Genomic DNA, 23,237 nt, shown 5'->3' with positions numbered 1-23,237 from the left:
TCCCACAACCCCGAGGGCTGCAGTCTCTCACCTGTGGCAGCAGGATTTTGTCCTTCTCCGGCTTCCTTTTTAGCTCCTTGATGTTGAGCTGGATCTCAGACTTTTCAGATTCTACAATTTGAAGTTTTTCTTGTAGTTTGGCATTTTTCTCCTTCAGCTCCTCATTGGTTATGCTATAGCCAGAGGCAGTAGAGAAAGGAATGAATGAAGAACAGAAAGGACTGCTTTGGTGATCGACCCTCTGCCTCACCCCACAACCACAGAATCATGGCACTAGAAGGGACCCCAGGAATTAAAAGTCCCAGGTGGCAGGCCAGAGAGAGGACATGAGTTGCCTGAGGCTACCCCATGAGTCAGTGGCACAGGCGGCACTAGAGCTTCCCTGTGCACACATGAAAACCTGTATGAGCCTCTCACCATGCTCACCTGTACCCCCCACCTCCCAGCACACCACCCCCACTAAGGGCTCCCAGACCTCCCATCCCACCTTCCCCCATCCTACGTGTTCCTATACAGCTCCAGACTCATGGCGTCCCTCTCGTTTGTTAACTCCTCGATGTACTACAAATAGAGAAAGGTCAAGTCAGGATAGAGCAGGCAGAGGAGCAGCTGGCCGACCAGTAACAACAGCTACAGTGACTACTCCACAGTAACTCTTGCTCCCTCTCAATCACACCTGACATGTTCTCAAGACATTTCCAAGCCCATGGTCTCATTTTTCCTTCCTTCCTTCCTTCCTTCCTTCCTTCCTTCCTTCCTTCCTTCCTTCCTTCCTTCCTTCCTTCCTTCCTTCCTTCCTTCCTTCCTTCCTTCCTTCCTTCCTTCTTTCTTTCTTTCTTTCCTTTCTTTCTTTTTCTGAGATGGAGTTTCTCTTGTTGCCCACGCTGGAGTGCACAGGCGCGATCTCACCCCATCGCAACCTCCGCCTCCTGGGTTCAAGTGATTCTTCTGCCTCAGCCTCCTAAGTAGCTGGGATTACAGGCATGCACCACCGCACCTGGCTCTCACTTGTTTTTCAAAGAACTCAGTAAGGGTGGAAGGGACAGGGAAAGAGATTGAATTGATAGCTGGCTAACAAGGTCCCAGAGAGATGAGATAATATTGCTATTGCTATTACTGTTATTACTACCACTGTTGGAACCTTTATTGAGTGTTTCACCAGGCACGATGCTAACAATCCCATTTAATCCTCACAACCTCCATAGGAGACAGTTACCATGATCACCTCTATTGTGTAGATGGAAAAACATGGGGTATTAAAGGTTAAGTGCTGCCTAAGATCACTTAGAGCTGGGATTTCAAAACCCAGGTATATCTGATTCTCTAAGCCCATTCTTTCGCTGGGGGTAGGGACACAGATAAGGAGAAGGAAATTAATCCTTTGTTGATTTTTGAAAGAACGATACATTGGCATAGTCCAAACCTCAGAAGGTACAGAAGGGAAATATCTCTCCCCAATACTGTTCCTATCTCCTGAGTTTTTTATGAATCCTTACAAACATGTTTTATGTATATTACCATAATACATACAAACACACACACGTATGTGTGTTCCCTCTTTCTACACAAATGGTAACATACTAAAGATACTCTTCTGTACCTTCATGGTACAAGTACCCTAACCCCCACCTAGGATTTGACCAAGGGTGCAGCCAAGTATGGGCAGGGTGGGCACTTGGCCTCGGAGCTCTGTGTCCAGTGCTTGCTCCCCACAGCACCCCGCAACTCACCCACAGCAGTGACTCAGCTCTAACCTGCCTCTAACAACCACACACAAAAGCAGCAAGAAATGGCCCATGCTGTCTTCTGGGCAGGACACTGCATCCTGCAGAAGGGACCTTTAGGCTCATTCCTCTATCTGCAAAGCTGGGCTCCCATGGGACCGGGCAGGTGGTTGGACTCACCCTGTCTGCCTTCTTGTGCTGTGTGGACACAGAGGAGAGGGCCTGCTGTAACTCTCCTTCAAAGTGCCAGGAATGATGCAGGCGGTCTGCCAGATCCTGGGACTCTCCTGGAATGAGAGAGGTTGAGATGCGGCCCAAAGGACTCCCCCTAAAGGCCTGTGAAAGTGCGAGGTTGAGGGATGATGGGGTGCCCAGATTCCCACCTTCAAATTTCCCGGCAGCATCCTGGCTGTAATAGAGCACTGTCTCCAGTTCAGTTTTCTGACACATAAGGATTCGTACAGTATGATCCTGGGCCTTTGGGAGAAAAGACAAGCAAGTGCTGAAAGAGAAGCAAAGAAACCTCATCCAGAGGACAGGAGGGAACTTCACCCCCTCCACTCACCTCTAGCTGCCTCCTTAGGGCTGGCTGATGTTGACGGCTCGCCTTCTTTTCCTATAGGAAGAGGAAGACAGAGTTCTTACTAGGGGGAAGCAGAGATCCACAGCAAGAGACATGCCCCCAGAATGGCCCCCTTCCCCAGGACAGGCCCACCCATGGGACCAGGTTATCAGGGACCCTGTGGGGATGGGCTGGAATCTGGGAGGTGAGCCTTCCTCCCCAGGCTGGGAGTAGGTGAGAGGAGACTTGGGCCTCTACATCTGAGTGCCCCCCCAAACCCAGTAGTCATGTCATGAGCAAACAAAGAAACCAGGTTACTTCTTTCAGCTGAGCTTGGTTCTGTTGTTTCTGTGGGGAGAGTCAAAGGAATGTGACTGAGGGTGGCCCCTCAACTCTATTCCCCAGGCCAGGAAGTGGTAAGCAGGGGTCACGAATGGATTTTAAGGGCAAAGTTCTTAGACCCAGTGGGAGCATGAACTGGTCAACACTCCTTAACTCCCAAAGAAAAGGGATTTGGTTCTTTGTTGGTTTTTGCCCACAGCCACAGAACTGAAAGTCTGAAACTAGATTCTCTGGAAAAGACAGTAACAGAAACCTTCAGACATGGAATGTGAGAAAAGCCCACCCTTCTGCTAGCTTGTGATTTAGAAAGATGTGTTCATTCAACAAGCATTGAGCAAGTACATGGGGACCGGGGACAGTTCTTCACAGCTGGGATATAGGACGGAAAAGGCAGACAGGAGCCCTTGGCCCCAAGGTTTCCATTCTAGTGAATCTTTAAATCACAGACTCTCAGAGCAAACAGAAACCTCTGACACTCTAACTCTACCTCCTCAGGAAATGGAAGCTCAAAGAGGAGAGGAGTTTACAGCAGGTGCTGGACTAGGGATTAACACAAAAACAACAACAATAACAAATCTGATTTAAACTTCACACATGTAAGTAAAACATTACCACCCCTATTTTACAGATGTGAAAAGAGAGGTCCAAAGAACTCAAGCAATTTGCTGTAAATCATGTCCCTCACAGATGGAGAGAGAGGTAGGATTCAAACCCAGAATTCTTAACCAGTACCCGGCAGTTCTTCCTTCCACAATCTTAACAGTTACCCTCAACCTCCCCTTGTGTCCCCTGTCCTCAGGAGACCAGCCAGCCAAGACTCACCTCCTCAGGTGAATGGCAACCACCAGAAGTGGTTGTCTCAGGGTTAGTGCCATTATTTATTTTCTTCTGTTTGGTGTTGGTTGCTCCAGTACCAACACAAGCACTGTTCCACTGATGATAGCCTGTAAACTGTGGAAAAGAGGAGCAGTGATACTCATGAGAACTACAAGCTCCTACAGTCACTTTACATTTTATACAAAATACTCTCATAGACCATCTGATTTAATGCCACCAACAACTGTACGAGGTGCTGTCGCAATCACTTAGTGACTGAGAGGGATTGATACCGTGGCTAAAAGAAAGGCAGTAATGGAACTTAAACTCAGTCTTCTGACTGTGAGCTCTGGGGTTTTGCCACAAATCAGCAGCTGCCAGGGGCCAAAACCAGAGGCAGAGGTAGAAAATAAAAAGTAGGCAGGAAGGTGTACACTGTGTGGTTTACAGTCATACATCCTGTTAGAGTCATGTATCCTCAGGGCAGAAGGCAGCCTTTCTGTTAAATCTGGGAATTGAACAGAAAGAGGACAACCCAAGCTTCATTTCAGAGAGAAGTCTGCTACACTCTTAGAAATCTATGTGACTGTCATCCCTAAGAACATTAATGCTTTGTCTCTCTCAAGAGAATCAAGGGAAACTGATGCTTCAGAAAGATGTCCCATATGTATCCTGTGGTACTCAAAGTACCCCAGGATGAGATGAGATGAGGAAGATTCAAGTTGTCAAGTTCAGTTTCCCAAGATCTCTTCTGCAGAAGATGAGCAAATCTCACTTCAAAGATCACTGACTGATGGGCACTCTGGTGAGAGAACCATGGAGAATTCAGATATGAGCTGGAGAACTTAGAAAAAACTGTTGAAGTCTCTCTGGAGAGTAGAAGCCTGGGAGAAAACCAAACCAAACCAAACCTGTTTTCCCACTGCCACCCAGAGACACTGTCAACATTTTGAGTTCACAAGGGAGGTGTAGGCTTTTCAAACTGTCAATGTCTGTGTTAAGGGAGTAAGGCACCCTGAAACTTCTCACTCCTAGGTCACATGGTCCCCACTCCCCTTCCAGCTGGAAATCTGTGCTGCAACCAGAGGAACCATGAGAACACTTAGGGGATGGGTCCTAAGATCAAAGGCCAGTCTTGCAGCAGTAATGACAGTTCCTAGAGGGACTGTGCCGTCAGTACGTTCCACTCCTCCGTGGGGTGGTGGGGGATGGGGGACACATCAGTGCCATGCCCAAGTTGCCTCTTTGAGATTGGGGTGGGGTTCACAGGGTTGGGACCCAGGTACTTGGAGACGTGAGCCCAAAGAGCCCAGGGAGGTTGGGCTTGGGGCAGCGGTAGGTGAGGGCTGAGTATGGAGCGGGGAGTCCCAGGAGTCACCTGCCCAAAGTCACCCTGGGGTGACTGGTGAGGGCAGGTGCTGTGGCATCCAGTTCCTTGGAAACGTGAGCCCAAAGGGCCCAGGGAGGTCAGTTTTCGAGCAAGAGGGGGTGAGGGCAGAGTACGGAGTGGGGAGCCCCATGAGTCACCAGCTCAAAGTCAGATGAGGTCAGGGGCAGACTGCTGAGGGGTTGGGGCTGACACAAGATTTTGGTTAGGGGAGCCCAGAGGCACTGGGGGGGCCCAGCCCGGTGTACCTCTGGAGTGACATGGACTCTGGCAGCTGTTCTGCTGTCAGAGGGGCCTGGGGCAGGGTTGGGTTTGGGGTGTCACAATCTGATGCATTTTACCTTTTCCTTGGCCTCAGCCAATTTGCTCTGTTGGGTTTTTTCTGACATCATGGGGTGGGGAGGTGGGGATGGGGCCACATTGGCGTGATCCAGGCGAGGACAATGATATGCCTCCAGTCACGTACCACGCAGCTATGTGACTGAGCCAGAGGTGGCGTCACCAGGGCTGCACTAGAATGCAGAATAGGGGCATGGCCTTAATGCTGCAAGCCCATTGGTCAATGAGAAAGATGAAAGGGAAAGGAGGCGGGGCCAGGCAGCGGCGTATCATGAAGGTCCTGTGATGTCACAAGGAAAGCTGCCCATGCAACTGCTGTCCCCGTGCACTCTGGGAGAGGGGCGGGGCTGGCTTTCACTTTCTAAACTTTAAAACTTTATCACCTTAATTGAGGTACAAATCCTATTATAATGGAAAATTTACAGCATGCTTGATGATTAATAAAGCAGACTATATTATCCAACGTTCCAATAAGATAAAATATTCACAGTGATTTCTCTTTTTTGGAAAAAGTTTCTCTTATTCTCCTACATTATTGTTAAGGGCTTTTTTTTTTTCAAACTAGAGACATGTCTAATATCTTTAAAAAAACAAAGGTTTTGAGGTGGGTGTGATGGCTCATGCCTGTAATCCCAGCACCTTGGTACGCTGAGATGGGTGTATCACCTGAGATCAACAGTTCAAGACCAAAATTTTTGTATTTTAGTGTGTATTTTAGTATTTAATACCTCATTTAGGGCTACATAAATTTAATCTGATTCAGTGACTTAAAGAAATAGAGATTTCATTTTTGTCACTTAAAACGTGCAGAGGAAGGCAGTCCATGGTTCTTTTTAGTTTCCTGATACTTCCTTAGCCATGTTTTTATTCTTGTGGTTACAATGTGGCTGCTGTATTTCCAGGTCTTGGATTGCCTTCCAAGGAGGGAAAGAGGAAAGGTCAAAAGGCTGAGTCTGTCTCTTTTTAGCTGAAAAACATAGATTTCTCAAAAGTTTTAAGATTATACTGCAATTCAATTTTCATCCTTTTTTTTTTTTTTTTTTTTTTTTAAATGCAGTCTCGTTCTGTTGCCAGGCTGCAGTGCAGTGGCGCAGTCTCGACTCACTGTCACGGCGTCTGCCTCAGCCTCATCTAATAGCTAGGAATAAAGGCACATGCCACCACGCCTGGCTCATTTTTTTTTGTATTTTTAGTAGATACAAAAATCTACTAAATTTTTCACCATGTTGGCCAGGCTGGTTTTGAACTGCAGACCTTGTGATCTGCCCGCCTCTGCCTCCCAAAGTGCTGGGATTACAGGCGTGAGCCATCGCGCCCAGACTTGTGAGGTTTTAATACATAGTATTAAAGCTATGCTGGTTAGACAATTTGGAATATGTTTCTTCTCCTATTTCTGACAGAGTTGATGTAAGATGTGTGCTATTTCTTCCTTAAGCATTTGGAAAGAATTCACTTATTAAGCCATGAGAGACTGTAGTTTTCTTTTTAAGGTGTTTAATTACAGGTTCAATTACATATATTTGAATATTCATTTTGGTAACCTGTGTTTGCTGAATCAATTTGTTCATTTTATCTAAAATTTCAAAGTTGTTCTATTATTCATTTATCTTTTTAATACTTATAAGGTCTGCGGTTAGAGTTTGTGCCTTTTGTCTGTTTTGTTAATCAATCTTGCAGGGGCCATCAGTTTTATTAGTGTTTCAAAAAAGCAAACTTTGATTTTATTCATCCCTTTACCATACTGAAAATGTTTTGCTTAATTTCCAAACTTATAGTTCCACTCTGATTAAATATTTGTATAACTAAAACTCTTTGGAATTTGTGTCTTCTCAATGATCGTAAATATGATTAATTGTTATAAATATTGCTTCTGCACTTGAAAAGGATATGTATTCTGCATGTTGAGTGTAGTGTACCACGTATCTCAATTAGGTCCAGCGTGTTAAATGCATCCTTTAAAGATTCTATTTCCTTACTGATGTTTGGCTGTTTATTTTTCAGTGGCTGACAGACAAGTATTAAAGTTTCCCACAATGATCATCAACTTATTTCTTTTTTTCATTTGTTAAGCTTTGTTCTGTGTGTTTTAAGGTTAAGTTACCAAGCATAAACAAATTTAGAATTCCTTTTTCTCCCTGCTGGTTGCACCCTTTTATCATTAGGAAATACCCTCTTTATCTCTCACATAGCTCTTTCATTAGAGTATTTTTTAATATGTAAAAGAAAATAAAGTCTTGGAACCACCAAACCTGTTATGCTAAGGGAGACATGAGTTTGGGAGCTGAGTCGTGCAACACTGCCATTCTTTCTCCCCAAAGAGACAGCTGCCATTTCACAACCCTGTGTGATGGCATTAGACATAAGCCAGGTCCCCACTACCACAAAAGGCCACGTACCTCTCCATATGGCCCCCCTTACAAACTGTTCACAGGGACATTCCTTGCTAGCCCCTAAATCTTTCCGGATCTATGTCCCCCTATAAAATAAGCATATGTTAGTTGTAACTGTGGCTATGCAACCTCAGCTTAAAATGTAAAACTGAGTTCTATTCAATCTGACACTGACAATGTTGATTACAGGCTTATCTTCCCAGGTACAGAACAAGAACATGAGATCAATCACTCTTCCACCTACCCTAAGATGGCTGCATAATTGACTCTTTCCTCCCTCTTTTCAGATGTTTACCTTATCTTACCTAAAATGAAGATTACTGAGCACTAATTAGAGCTTCCTAAGAATGTAACCACCCCTTCACTCCCTGCTCCCCCTCCCTTTCTTCTGTCCTGCCTGCATTCTCCCCTTACATGCTGAGTTCCCAAAACCCTCTTTGGAAAGCACAGGTCACAGGCGTTTCTGTGGCTTGTGTTTTTTCCAGGGGTGTCATGAAATTGTGCTCAACAAAGGTCTATTGATGGAGGCACTTGCCTCATTTGGTCGCTCATTTTTTGTTTAACAGATATAAATAGAGTTACCCCTGTTTTTATTTACTTAGTCTTTGCTTTGTCAGTCTTTGTCAATTTTTCTTTTTTAAAAATAAATTTTCTTGTGTACAGTTAAGGCTTACAACATGATGTTATGGGTTATATACAGATTGTAAAAAGACTCCTATACTGAAAGAAATTAACACACCAATCATTTCACATAGTTCCCCATTTCCTTGTTGCTTTTGTGGCAAGAGCAGTTGAAATCTACTCATTGAGCATGAATTTCACATACAGAACAATTTTGTTCCCTGCAGTCCTCATGTCACACATTACATCTCTAGGCTTGTTCATCCTTCATACCTGCTACTTTGTATCCTTTGGCCTCCATGTCCCCAATTCCTCCCCTCTCCTACCTCCCCTGGTAAACAATATTTTACTCTCTATCTCTGTAGATTTATTTACACTTTTAAATCCCACATATAAATGAGTTTACACAATATTTGGTTTTCTGTGTATGCTTTATTTCACGTAGCATCACATCCTCCAGCCTCATCCATCTTGTGGCAAATGGCAAGACCTTGTTTGTTTTCTGGGCTGAATAATATTCCATTGTGTATGTGTGCCACAGTCTCTTTATCCATTTATCCATTGATGGACACTTAGATTGTTACCATATCTTGGCTATTGTGATTAAGACTGCAGTGAACATGAGAATACAGGTATCTTTACAAAGTAATGATTTCATTTCCTTTGGCTGTATGCTGAGGAGAGGGATTGCTGAGTCATATGGCAGTTCTATTTTTAATTTCTGTAGAAATCTTCATACTCTTTTCCAGAATGGCTGTACCAATCTACATTCTCATCCATAGCATGCAAAAGTTCCCATTTCTCCACACTCTTGCCAACATTTATCTTTTGACTTTTTGATAATGGTCGTAAGGGGTGTGAGGGGGTATCTCTGTGGGTTTGATTTGCATTTCCCTAATGATCTATAATGCGGAACACCTTTCAGATACCTACTTGCTATTTTTATATCTTCTTTAAAGAAAGGTCTCTTCAAGTTTTTTTTTAACATTTTAAAAATTGGGTTATTTGTTTTGAGTTGTATCAATTATTTATACATTTTGGATTTCTTTTTTTGAGACAGGGTCTTGCTCTGTTATGCAGACTGGAGTACAGTGACACAACCACAGCTTACTTGACCTTCTGGGCTCAAATACTCTCCCATCTCAGCCTCCCAAGTAGCTGTGACTAGAGGTGCACACCACCATGCCTGGCTAATTTTTAAATGTTTTGTTGAGACAGGGTCTCACTATGTTGCCAGGCCTGGACTCAAACTCCTGGGCTCAAGTGATCCTCCCACCTCAGCTTCTGAAAGTGCTGGGGTTAAGGAGTGAGCCACTGCACCTGGCTAAATGTTGGATATTTACTCCTAATTGGCTGGGTGCGGTGGCTCACACTTGTAATCCCAGCACTTTGGGAGGCTGAGGCACTTGGATCACTTTTGGTCAGGTGTTCGAGACCAGCCTGGCCAATATGGTGAAACATCATAATGGAGTTTTGGTTTCTTTAACTGGGAAATGAGGATCATGACCATACCTGCCAAGCAGGAGAGGAGATGGGCTGATGTGTGTTGTGAAGCCCAACATGGTAAAACCCCGTTTCTACTAAAAATACAAAAATTAGCCAGGCATAGTGAGGCTGAGGCAGGAGAATTTCTTGAACCCGGGAGATGGAAGTTGTAGTGAGCTGAGATCGCACCATTGCACTTCAGCCTAGGCAACAGAGCAAGACTTCGTCTCAAATAAAAAAAAGAGAATATTCACTTCAATAAATGGTGAGATCAGCTTTGCAAAGATGATGGTGAGAGAAGTCTAGCATGGCTGACTCCATCTTGCTTCCAGTCTCACGGGCCTGCTGTCTTTGCTCATTCCTGGGCATAGGCCAAATCAGCCATGGGAGAAACGTAGTCCATAGTCTATCGTTGCCATTTCCAGTCCTCCAGGGTCCCCTCTTTCACTCCACACTTAGTTATCAATTTGTTACTCTGCTTTAAAATGTACTTTTTGGTTGTCATCTCAGCTACTTGGGAGACTGAGGCAGGAGAATCGCTTGAACCTGGGATGTGGAGGTTGCAGTGAGCTGAGATCACACCTTGCACTCCAGCATGGGTGACAGAACAAAACTCTGTCTCAGAAAACAAATATAACATGAAATGGTAATGTCTTTCTTTAAAACCAAGGAAAACATGCAAGGCGGATATCTTCCTGTCACTTCGCACAGTCTACTGCCATAGCACCTGAGCCCCAGACCCCAAACTCACTGTCCTGCTCAGGGACCCCCAGACCACACTGGCCATTGAGAGCACCCCAAGTACTCTCCTATCCTCACCTCACTCCTGCAGTAAATGGCTAAATGAATAACTCAGAAGTGAAGCCTAAAACAAAAAGAAAATGCACATGCGGAACAGGAGAGGCGAGCAGAGGCCAGTCTGGAGGCCTGGGCTGATATGCTGCAAAGAGATGTCTCCGGGTGCTGCCTGTGGGGCACAGTCTGCCATTCAGAACACACCTAGAGAAGCCCTAACCATTAAAGAGCACCCATTCCTGAGTCCCCTGCCTGCCCACAAAACTTTCCTTGAAACACCCTAAACTCTGAGCCTTTGGGGAGGCAGATTTCAGTGATAACTCCAGTCCTTCCATGTGGCTGGCATTGAGTTAATTCAACTCCTTTCTGCAATAACATGGCCTCAGTGAACTGGTTTGTCTGTGCAGCAAGCAGGAAGAACCCACCGGGAAATTACAATGGTATTGGGAAAACTGGATTTCCACGTGCAAAAGAATTAATGATGTTACCCCAAGTGGTTGGGGATGCAATCACAGGGGTGTGGACATGGTCCTCATGTACTGAGTCCACGTCTGGATGAGGCCACAGGTTAAGTCCAGGTGGGGTGAGTCTAAGAAACATCCCAAAAGGCCAATCTTTGGTTCCACAATAGTGATGTTGTCTACAGGAGTCATTGGGGAAGACACAAATCTTGTGACCTCTGGCCACATAACTCCTGAGCAGTAAGGGATTACAGAAACTATGCCTGTATTTTCACAGAATTCAGGATCCCCACCCCAAATCCTAATCTTGTGGCCTTTCATTCATCTTACAAAAGTGGGTTCAGCTCCTGGACAAGGACAAGATCAGTTTTAGGGAGGTTCTATTATCATCCTTGTTTCAACGTTAGCATAGCAGACAAGCGCAGAACCAAAAATTAACACGTGGGAAATTATACACCACAAATAGACAGTACAATCCATGGACCAACCAAGGGAATGGTGATAGCAGAATGTCAGGAAAGGACTTTATAATGTGTAGACCTTAGAGAAATAAGGAACTGAGACAAGAATCCATTTGAATTCTTGGAAATAAAAAATGTAATTACCATGTTGGCCAGACTGGTCTCCCACTCCTGACATCAGGTGATCCACCTCCCTCAGCCTCCCAAAGTGCTGGGATTACAGGTGTGAGCCACCATGCCTGGCCTGGTCCTGCATTTTTGTCTTTCATATGCAGAATACAGCTAAAAAATGAGAAGAAATCTGATATATTTTCATTTTTGTGATTTTATTTTGTTGTTTGGTTTTGGGGTTTCTTTTGAAACAAGGTCTCACTCTGTTGCCTAGGCTGGAGTACAGTGGCATGATCATAGCTCACTAAAACCTCAAACTCCTGAGCTCAAGCGATTGTCCCACCTCAGCCTGGGGCTACATGTGCACACCACCATATTTGGCTAATTTTTTAATTTTTTTATTTTTATGTATTTTTTGAGATGGGGTCCCACTCTGTCACCCAGGCTGGAGTGCAGTGCCACCATCTCGACTCACTGCAAGATCCACCTCCCGAGTTCTCGCCATTCTCCAGCCTCAGCCTCCTGAGTAGCTGGGACTACAGGCAGTCTCCACCCTGCCCAGCTAATTTTTTTTAATTTTTAGTAGAGACGGGGTTTCACCGTTTTAGTCTCCTGACCTCGTGATCCACCTGCCTTGGCCTCCCGAAGTGCTGGTGTTACAGGCGTGAGCCACCGCGCCTGGCCTAACTTTTTTATTTTTAGTAGAGACAAAGTCTCGCATTGTGGCCAAGGCTGGTCTTGAACTCCTGAGCTCAAGCGATCGACCTGCCTCGGCCTCCCAAAGTGCTGGCATAAGCCACTGAGCCTGGCCTGATTTTCAATGTTTTATGCATCATTCATCATCTCTTCTCCCGGTACCTTTTTTCTCTTTTTCTTTGTCCTTGATATTCTGAAGTTTCATTCTGTATGTGTGCGTGAGCATGTGTATACAGACACACACACACAATTCTTTACAAGTTCTGTTCAGCTCTCAGTTCAGTAATTGCTGAATTGTTAATTTCAGTCATGACATTTTTTATTTCCAAGGATTCAAACTGATTTTCGTCTCAGTTCCTTCTCTATTTCTCTAAGGCCTACATATTATAAAGTCCTTTCCTGACATTCTGCTTCGCCATTCCCTTGGTTCTTCCACGGATTTTACTGTCTATTTGTGATGTATATCTTCCCCCACATGTGTTAATTCCTGGTTCTGCCCTTGTCTGCTATGAGAGGCTTGTCTAGGTGTGTTTTGAATGGCAGACTGCTCTCTCCTGTTCCCCGTGTGCATTTTCTTTTTGGCTTCTCTTCTGAGTTATTTAGCCATTTCCTGCATGAATGAGGTGAGGATAGGAGAGTAGGTGGTGTGCCCTCAATGTTCAGTGTGTTCTGGGGGTCCCCGAGCAGGACAGTGAGTTTGGGGTCTGGGGCTGGGGCACTATGTCAGTAGGCTGTGTGAAGTGACAAGAAGACATCCATTTTGCACACTTTGTTTTCTTTTTTAAAGAAAGATGTTACCATCTCAATTCCCTGGGGGTCCCCTCTTTCACTCCATGCTTAGTTATGAATTTGTTACTCTGCTTTAAAATATATGTATTTTTTGTAATCCCAGCTACTCGGCTGACTGAGACAGGAGAATCGCTTGAACCTGTGAGGTGGAGGTTGCAGTGAGCTGAGATCATGCCATTGCACTCCAGCCTGGGCGACAGAACGAAATTCTGTCTCAAAATACATTTTTTTTTTTTTTTTTTACTATGTCTAATGATGTTCTATAGAAGAAAGAGATGTAGCATGTGGTCACGCTGCTGTCTTGACAGTGGAATTTTTGTTGTTGCTGCTTTCTCTTTTGAGACGGAGTCTCGCTCTTGTGGCCTAGGCTGGAGTGCGGTGGCGCCTTCTTGACTCACTGCAACTTCCACCCGGGTTCAAGTGATTATCCCACCTCAGCCTCCCGAGTAGCTGGGATTACAGGCACCCACCACCATCCCCAACTAATTTTTGTATTTTTAGAGGGCCAGGGTTTTGCCATATTGGACAGGCTAGTCTTGACCTCCTGATCTCAGGTGATCTGCCTGCCTCAGCCTACCAAAGTGCTGGGATTACAGGCATGAGCCACCGCGCCCGGCCAACAGTGGACTGCTTTTATCTGTCTACCGCATGAAATAGTAACACCTCGCAAGCGAGGAGCTCAATATGGATCTAGACCAGAATGAGGATGGAAGAGGCGGAGCGGTGTTGGGGCCTGAGTCCCAGTCCTCCAGCTCATTCTGGCCACACTGTGTGGGTCTTCTCTTGTGCCTACTCAGCCCTGGATGCTGGTGTTGGCTGAGATGTCCACTCCTTCAAGGGTTCTTGATCTCTGGTGCAAGTTCCGTTGTCTCAGCATCAACTTGTTCTGGGCCCAGCCCACCCAGCTGACTGTGTCCTGTCTTGCAGTGGCCAAGCCGCTCTTAAGAGGGCTGCAGGCAGTTCTGTGAGGCCACTGCCTGAGGACACTCTGCTTAGTAGCCTCACTGTTTCTTTTTTTTTTTTTCTTTTTCTCTTTCTGGGATTTTTATTTCTTTAAAATAATTCATACAGACGGTTACAATCACAGACATGATTTTAACCAAAATCTTGCTAGCCTATCACATCAGCAGGATGGCACTGGTGCAGGCGGGGATGCTGCTACCCTCTGTGTCCCCAGGACAGAAGTCGATGGGCAGCGGGCAAGCTGGGCAGTGCCCAAGCTTTTTGTCTTGAAGCTGCTTCGTGATGCTGTCTTCATTTGGAACAAGGGGGGATTCATGGCAAAATTAGGAAAAACAGCCTTTGTTTTGTTTTCCTATTCTAAAAATAAGCAGGTAGAAGAAACAATGCACTGTGTGGCATGAAAAGAAAAACGGGAATGATTCATTGTCCTGAGAAGTTTGCCAACTGCCTCATTCCGGGGCACATTCCAACATAAAAACAAACAAACAAAAAAACAAAACAACAAACAAAAAACAAAACTCTGAAACTGACTTCCGAATGTTCCTTCAGGTTTCCTTTTTGTTAACAGCTAAGCAAACAGATCTTTGTAATGTTCTAAAAACTGTACACAGACAAGAACGTTCATGGGAGAATAACTACTGACTTCTGCTTAACGAGGAAGGCAAAGGACACAGGGCAGAGCACCCATAAGACAGACGACGACAACCGACACGAGGCCCAGCGCTGCCCCCTCCCGCCTCCTGAAAGCCCGGACCAGTCTCTGCAGTGCCAGGGCAGCCACACAGGCGCCTCCTCCACACACTCTGGTCCAAGGGTTTCCAGGCCCTCCGCCCAGGCGCCCGGGCTGGAGAGCTCCTCCGGGGCTACAACTGGTCACTGGTGTGGTCTCTATCCGCCTTGGGCTTGATGGTTTGGCCAGGAGAAGGGGCCCCTGTGGGGCGGGTGTGCCATAGGGGAGAGGCTGTGGGACACGAACAAGGCGCTGGGGACGATACCTTCCACAGCAGCTGGGATGCCAGTGGGGCCACGCCCACCACACCCGGAGGGTACCCGTCGAGCTCAGGGTGCACGACGGCGGGGTCCACGCTGGCCCAGTGGGTGGCAGCCGTCAGATGGTCCTTGTTGACACAGTTCTTCAGGCTGTCTGGGATCCGGCCTGTGATGGCTCTGCGGATCTCCTGCACCGCCTCCTCTGGCATCTCGGTGGATGCCAGCTCGCTGTACCACGCAGCGTGGGGGGTGCAGAAGAGATTGGGTGCAACCTTCGGGGGCCCTGGCTAAGGCTAAAGGGTTCCCACTCGTGCATGACCAGGGCCTTGCTGCGGATCCGACCCTCCTTCAGGGCCTGGGCCAATGCCTTCTTGTCCACCAGGCCGCCCCAGACAGTGTTCACCAGTGTTCACCCTTGTCTCACTCTAAGGAACAGCAGCATTGCAAAGGAAATTGGCAGCCAGGCGCAGTGGTTCACGATTGTAATCCCAGCACTTTGGGAGGCCAAGGCAGGTGGATCACTTGAGGTCAGGAGTTTGACATCAGCCTAGCCAACATGGTGAAAACCCATCTCTACTAAAAATACAAAAATTAGCTGTGTGTGTTGGTGTATGCCTGTAATCTCAGCTACTCAGGAGGCTGAGGCAGGAGAATCGCTGGAACCTGGGAGGCAGAGTTTGCAGTAAGCAGAGTTGATGCCACTGCACTCCAGCCTGGGTGACAGAAGGAGACTCTGTCTCAAAGAATAAATAAATAAATAAATAAATAAAGGAAAGCAACATAAACTGTGTTGTCTGCACAAACAGTTTAGGCACAGTGAGCCACTCTTATTAGGTAGGGAATGGTGACAGGCCTCTCTAAACCCATGTTCCCAGACGCCAACTTTGCAAGCAGCCCTCTCTAAGGATAGTAGTCTCAGGCCTGCTATTCTAACTCTTCTGAACAGCATCCTAGACAAAATTCCTAATTCTTTTTTTTTTTTTCTCACTATGGAGTCTTGTTCTGTTGCCCAGGCTGGTCTTGAACTCCCGGGCTCAAGCAATCCTCCCACTTCAGCCTCCCAAAGGGCTAGGACTACAGGTGTGAGCCACCACCCCTGGCCAGGTTCTACTTTTTAATATTTAAAATATGAAATAGGCTGGGCAAGGTGGCTCACCCCTGTAATCCCAGAACTTTGGGAGGCTGACGCGGGTGGATCACTAGAGGTCAGGAGTTCCAGACCAGTCTGGCCAACATGGTGAATCCCCGTCTCTACTAAAAATACAAAAATTAGCCGAGTGTGGTGGCAGATTCCCATAATCCCAGCTGCTCGGAAGCCTGAGGCACTTAAATCGGGGATGTTGAGATTGCAGTGAGCCGATAACATGCCACTGCACTCCAGCCTCGGTGACAGAGTGAGACTCTGTCTCAGAAAAAAAAAAAAAAAAAAAAAGAAACCTAGATGGTGTCAGTGATTTCTATTTCATCAGGTCTGGAGGCACTCTGTACCTGATTGCTCTACTTTTAGTGGTGCTAAGTTCAAATAATTCAGGTGGTGAGAACTGACTCCTTCACTGCAAACATCCCCCATCATCCTCTCATCTAATACGGTATTTTCATCCATTGCCATCTTTGCCTCAATTAATTAATTAAATACCACAAAATGGTGATTTTTTTTTTTTTGAGATGGAGTTTCACTCTGTTGGCAGGCTGGAGTGCAGTGGCGCAATCTTGGCTCACTGCAACCTCTGCCTCCCAGGTCCAATTGATTCTCCTGTCTCAGCCTCCTGAGTAGTTGGAATTAAAGGCACACACCACCACACCCAGCTAATTTTTGTATTTTGAGTAGAGACAGGGTTTCACCATGTTGGCCAAGATGGCCTCGATCTCCTGACCTCGTGATCTGCCCTCCTCAGCCTCTCAAAAGTGTCATCCTAGGATTATAGGTGTGAGCCATGGCATCCGGTCACAATGCTGATTTTTATAATTCAATCATTCTATGTTTACTAATGGAATATATATATATATATATGTTTTTTTTTTTTTTTTTTTGAGATAGCGTCTTACTCTGTCACCCAGGCTGGAGTGCAGTGGCCCGATCTTGGCTCACTGCCACCCCAGCCTGCCCGGTTCAAGCGATTCCTATGCATCAGCCTCCTGAGTAGCTGGGATTGCACGAGTGCACCACCATGCCTGGCTAATTTTTGTATTTTTAGTAGAGAGGTCTTTCATCATATTGGCCAGGCTGTCCTCGAACTCCTGACCTCGTGATCCACCTGTCTCAGCCTCTCAAAGAGCTTGGATTAGAGGCATGAGCCACAGTGCCTGGCCAGAATCTTTGTTAATGTGCATTTTGGCATATACACTGAGACACACACACACATATTCCAATATATATCAATGTATGTGATAGCCTCACCTAGGTGAAGATATAGCAGATTTTTTTTTTTCAGATTTTTTTTTTTTTTTTTTCCTTTTTGAGACAGAGTCTTGCTCTGTCACAGAGGCTGGAGTGCAGTGACGTGATCTTGGCTCACGAGTTCAAGGGATTTTCATGCCTCAGCCTCCTGAGTAGCTGGGATTACAGGCATGTACCAACATGCCTGGCTAATTTTTGTGTTTTTGGTTTTGCCATGTTGTCCAGGTTAGTCTCAAACTCCCAGCCTCAAGTGATCCAGCTGCCTTGGCCTCCCAAAGTGCTGGGATTACAGATGTGAAACAGTGCACTCAGCCGTTTCTTTTCCTTTCTTTCTTCCTTTCCTTTTTTTTTTTTTTTTTTTTGTGACTGGTCTGGCTTAGTCACTGAAGTGACAGGCTGCGGTGCAGTGGCACAATCATAGCTCATTGCAGCCTCAAACTCTTGAGCTCAAGCAATCCTCCTGCCTCAGCCTCCTGAGTAGCTGAGACTACAGGCGCACACCAGCATGCCATGCTAATTTTTAATTTTTTGTAGAGATGGGATCTCGCTATGTTGCCCAGGCTGGTCTCTAACTCCTGGGCTCAAGTGACCCTCTCGCCTAGGCCTCCCAAATTGCTGGGATTACAGATGTGAAGCAGTGCACTCAGCCTTTCTTCTCTTTTCTTTTCCTTTCTTTCTTCCTTTCCTTTCCTTTCTCTTTTTTTTGGCGACTGGTCCTGCTCAGTCACTGAAGTGACAGGCTGCAGTGCAGTGGCACAATCATAGCTCACTGCAGCCTCAAACTGTTGAGCTCAAGCAATCCTCCTGCCTCAGCCTCCTGAGTAGCTGAGACTACAGGCGCACACCAGCATGCCATGCTAATTTTTAACTTTTTGTAGAGATGGGATCTCACTATGTTGCCCAGGCTGGTCTCTAACTCCTGGGCTCAAGCGACCCTCTCACCTAGGCCTCCCGAAGTGCTGGGATTACAGGCGTGAGCCATTGCACCCAGCCAAGATACGGCAGATTTCTAGTACCCCAGAGAGCTCCTTCCTGATCTAACTTTCCCACAAAAGAAACTACTCTTCTGACTTCAATCATTGTCAGTTCTGCCTTCCTGCGCTTCATCTAAGTGGGCTGGTACAGTGCACTGTCTCTCATACCTGGCTCCCTCTATTCACCCATGTTGTTGAACGTTCCTACCACTTCATTTTTCTTTTTTGGCTGTGTAGTATTCCATGATGTGACTATCACCACTTATTCACTCTCCTGTTGATGGACATTTAGGTTGTTTTCATTTGGGGCTCTTATGAATAAAAATGGCAATGAACATTCTTATATGTCCTTTTGTGGACATATGCACTCATTTCTCTTGTGTACATGCTTAGGATGGAATTTCTGAAGGTAAGCATAGATATAGCTTTAGTAGAAGCTGCCAAACAGGTTTCCAATGTGCTTATACAACTTTATGCTACTGCCAGCTGGACCATTCTTGTAGCTCTACATCTTTACCAGTACTTGGTATAACACAGCATTTAACTTTAAATAGAGATAAAACGATGGAAAGATCCAAAGAAATGTGCATGTTCCTGAAGAACATCCAATAAACGGCCTATTTTATTCATCTGTTTCTGGCACTGAAAACCACTGCATGGCCAGATCAGGAAGGAGGCCTGGTACAACTCCCAAGGAGGCACGTGTCCCTCGGGTGGGCTTCGTGTCCCAGAAACTCCAGGGAAGGGGTGGAGAGGTACCTTCTGGGTGATCTGGTCTCCTCTGGATTTTCTTGTCCCCTAGGGCTCCCTCCAAAGAGACAGAGCACAGCCTGGCCAGGGAGCAGTATCTCCTGCTGTGCTTGCTGTGAGCCAGCCACTCTGCCCTCTTTCAGGAATTACAAAATCCATAGGTCCCTGGCATCCTTATTTATGTATTTATTCATTTATGAGGCATGGTTTTCCTCAGCTCTGTTGGATGGGTCTCTGTGAAGGGAGCTTGGTGGGGGCGAGTGGCTCCTCCCTGGAGGCAGGCCGCTGGTTAGAATCTTTGGAGCTCCAGGTCTCATGAGTGGGGGCCAGGCTCCCTAGAGAAACCCTTCTTGGCTAGGGCTGGGGAGCCCACCAGAGTGACTCAATCAGTTCTCAGGGCCTGTGGTGGGGCCAAGTGGTTTTGAGAAGCCAGTGTTCGGCTCCATCCTAAAGAGCACTCATGCAAGTTGGGGAGGAGGGCCGGGGTGCACAGCTCTGAGCCGAGTCAGACCCACCTCAGCACTGAGCCCAGCAGAAGGAGGCCCAGAGTCACTGACCATAAAACGAGCAGATGCCTCCCCCGTGCTGGTTGAGATGAGTCTTGGTCATCAACTCTAATAACTTCTAACTGCACCCAGAAATACTGATTCACACAGCAACTAGTGAATAATAGCCTTTTAGAGCTAAAAAAGCCTTGTATGATTTATTATAAGTTGACATATGCATTTTACACAAACTAGAGGCACCGTGGTGGGCCAGCAGCAGCCTGTTCAGGGGCCACAACAAGGAGACTGGATTTCCTTAAGTGCAATGGGAGTTACTGGCAAGGCTTTAAGGTTTTAGCCACAGGAAAGATGAATGTATTTCAGAGCAATGTGGGTGGATTCAAAATGAGGTTTAGAACTAGATCAATGTTTTTTTTTTTTTTAGATGGAATCTGACTCTCATTGCCCAGGCTGGAGTGCAGTGGTGCTATTTTGGCTCACTGCAACCTCTGCCACCTGGGTTCAAGCGATTCTCCTGCCTCAGCCTCCTGAGTCGTTGGGATTACAGGCACCCACCACCATGCCCGGCTAATTTTTGTATTTTTAGTAGAGATGGGGTTTCACCATCCTGGCCAGGCAGTTCTTGAACTCCTGACCTCGTGATCTACCCGCCTTGGCCTCCCAAAGTATTAAAATTTTTTTTTTTGAGACGGAGTCTTGCTGTGTCACCCAGGCTGGAGTGCAGTGGCCTGATGTCGGCTCACTGCAAGCTCCTCCTCCCAGGCTCACGCCATTCTCCTGCCTCAGCCTCCCGAGTAGCTGGGACTACAGGCGCCTGCCACGATGCCCGGCTAATTTTTTGTATTTTTTTAGTAGAAACGGGGTTTCACCGTGTTAGCCAGGATGGTATCGATCTCCTGACTTCGTGATCCATCCGCCTCGGCCTCCCAAAATGCTGGGATTACAGGGGTGAGCCACCATGCCCAGCCAAGTATTAAATTTTTTATTTGAAAAATCTCCCCTCTCCAAAGATCTCCCAGCATTTCTGAAGAGGTCTCTACCTAGGTAAGGAGAAGAAACAATTCTTGGCTGGGTACAGTGGCTCACGCCTGTAATGCCAGCACTTTGGAAAGCAAGGTTGGTGGATTCCTTGATCCCAGAAGCTCAAGATCAGCCTGGCCAATATGGTGAAACCCCATCTCTACTAAAAATACAAAAATCAGTCGGATGTGGTGGTGCATGCCTGTAATCCCAGCTACTTGGGAGGCTGAGGCAGGAGAATCGCTTGAATCTGGGAGGTGGAGGTTGTTGTGAGCTGAGATCACGCCATCGTACTCCAGCCTGGGCAACAAGAGTGAAACTCTGTCTCAAACAAACAAAAAACAAAAACAAAAAACACAGTGTAACATGTTATTATAAAGTCACTGCTCAGGGACCAACTTGTCCCCTCCTGTGCCTCTAGAGGGAAGCTCCCTCCCACTGTTCTTTAGAGTTTTATATCTTAAGTACAGGAGTCAACAAACTAGGCCTATGCACCACATCTGGCACCCAGCCTTTATTTATTTTTTCAGATGGCGTCTCACTCGGTCACCCAGGCTGCAGTGTGGTAGCACAATCTCAGCTCACTGCAACTTCCGCCTCCCAGATTCAAGCAATTCTCCTGCCTCAGCCTACTGAGTAGCTGGGATTACAGGTGCGTGCCACCATGCCCAGCTAATTTTTGTATTTTTGGCAGAGACGGGGTTTCACCATGTTGGTCATCTGGTCTCGAACTCCTGACATCAGGTGATCCGCCTGCGTTGGCCTCTCAAAGTGCTGGGATTACAGGCATGACCCATGATGCATGACCCAGCCTTTTTTAAAATGAAGGTTTTGGCTGGTGTGGTGGCTCACGTCAGTAATCCCAGCACCTTGGGAACCACTGTGCCTGGCAAATCCTTTGACATTTTTTGAAACTTTGTTTGAGCGTATGACCCACTTAGCATATGACTGGATTTTATGAACATTTTCTGTGTGCATAAAAGAATGTCTTCTATAGTTCTGTTAGATATGTATTTGTATAAAATGTATAAAATTTTGGCTGGACGTGGTAGCTCATGCACATAACCCCAGCACTTTGGGAGGCTGAGGTGGGTAGACTGCCTGAGGTCAGGAGTTCAAGAGCAGCCTGGCCAACATGGTGAAATCTCACCTCTACTAAAAATACAAAAATTAGCCAGGCGTGGTGGCAGGAGCCTGCAATCCCAGCTACTCGGGAGGCTGATGCAGGAGAATTGCTTGAGCCCGGGAGGTGTTGGTTGCAGTGAGCCAGGATCACGCCACTGCACTCCAGCCTGGGCGACAGAGTGAGACTCCATCTCAAAAAAAAAAACAAAAAAAAAAACAAAAGCAAAACATTAAAATATGTTAAGAACGCATAAATCAGAATGAAGATAAATGATGTTAAAGAGAACTAAGGTCTTTGCATTGTTTAAGAGAATATACTAAATAATAATAGATTTGAATGAGTCAAAAATAGATGTTATAATTAATATCTTCAGTAAGTACTAAAACTAAAAATGTATATAACATATACACTCCTTATAGACAGAGTGAGACTCTGTCACAAAAAAATAATAATTAAAAAAAAATAGAAAAGTTAGCTGAGCATGGTGGCACCGGCCTGTAATCCCAGCTACTCAGGAGGCTGAGACAGGAGAATTGCTTGAAGCCAGGAGGCGGAGGTTGCACTGAGCCAAGATCATGCCACTGCATTCCAGCCTGGGCAACAGAGTGAGACTCTGTCTCACAAAGAAGAAAAGTGATATATGCATACAGTGGAATATCATTCAGCCATTAAAAAGGATGACGTTCTGACACATGCTACAATACGGATGAAGCTTGAAGACATTATGCTAAACGCAAAAGGATAAATCTTACATGGTTCCATCTAGATGAGGTATCTGGAGTGGTCATATTCATAGAGACCAAGGTTAGATTCAAGGTTACCAGGGTTGGGGTAAGGGGAAGTAGGGTAGTTAAACTGCTTAATGGGTACAGTTTCTGATCAGAGTGGTGAAAAGTTTTGGTAAGAGAGAGTTGTGATGGTTGTGCAACTCTGTACTTAAGGTACTTAATACCCTGAATTATAAACTTAGAAAATGATTAAGTGGCTAATTTTAAGTTATATATATTTTGCCACAATGAAAAATACAGTAAAAGGTATATAAATGAAAAACCTCACTCTCCATCTAACTAATTCCACATGCCATGCAACTAAACACTTACTAGTTTCTTGAGATTCTTTTAATGTTTCTTTATGGAAAAACAAGCAAACAAGCCTAGTTACTCTAATTCTTCCCCGACACTCCATCCTGATTTTTTTAAAAAGCCAGCCAGTCATCAGTGGGTAGGACCGTCATTTCCGTTTCACTGTACTCACTCTACAGAATTACCGTATACATAGGAACCTTAAAATAACAAATTCCAATACATTGTGGTCCACAATAAGTATTTCATTAATATTTGGTGGAAGAGAGAATATAAACATTCTGCCATACCTGGTTCATTTATTCTGCCAAATGTATGCCTGGTATTGTGTTTTTCGGTCTTGAAACACATTTCACAAAAATCAAAGTCATCACACTTTCTGCATTTGAATCTGGATCCATTGATAGGAAACATCTGACATCCATCACACCTATTTGTAAAATAGCAAC

General features: G+C 45.7%; 1 protein-coding gene across 5 annotated transcripts in view; it reads right to left on the bottom strand.

The window, feature by feature from the left end:
• LOC129028675 (golgin subfamily A member 6-like protein 7) overlaps positions 1 to 23,215 on the bottom strand; it is a 28,094-nt gene extending 4,879 nt beyond the window's left edge. The window contains exons 1-8 of one of the 5 annotated variants that reach the window (XM_063653194.1): positions 23,079 to 23,215; positions 3,451 to 3,579; positions 2,605 to 2,634; positions 2,290 to 2,340; positions 2,108 to 2,201; positions 1,905 to 2,011; positions 503 to 561; positions 32 to 173 (exon numbers count right to left, since the gene is read on the bottom strand). In XM_063653194.1, the coding sequence (XP_063509264.1) occupies positions 32 to 173; positions 503 to 561; positions 1,905 to 2,011; positions 2,108 to 2,201; positions 2,290 to 2,340; positions 2,605 to 2,634; positions 3,451 to 3,579; positions 23,079 to 23,087 (621 nt within the window). In that variant the 5' untranslated portion in view covers positions 23,088 to 23,215. Of the gene's footprint in view, positions 1 to 31; positions 174 to 502; positions 562 to 1,904; positions 2,202 to 2,289; positions 2,341 to 2,604; positions 2,635 to 3,450; positions 3,580 to 5,172; positions 5,396 to 23,078 lie in introns of those variants that run through there. The other 4 variants (XM_054474293.2, XM_063653195.1, XM_054474296.2 and 1 more) reach the window with 4 other exon arrangements.
• Between the last annotated feature and the right edge of the window lie 22 nt (positions 23,216 to 23,237).

This window comes from Pongo pygmaeus, chromosome 16 (assembly GCF_028885625.2).
Source record: "Pongo pygmaeus isolate AG05252 chromosome 16, NHGRI_mPonPyg2-v2.0_pri, whole genome shotgun sequence".
In the NCBI taxonomy this organism is placed as follows: Eukaryota; Metazoa; Chordata; class Mammalia; order Primates; family Hominidae; genus Pongo; species Pongo pygmaeus.
The sequence above is the reverse complement of the archived record's forward strand: the minus strand, read 5'-3'. Positions and strand labels throughout refer to the sequence as shown.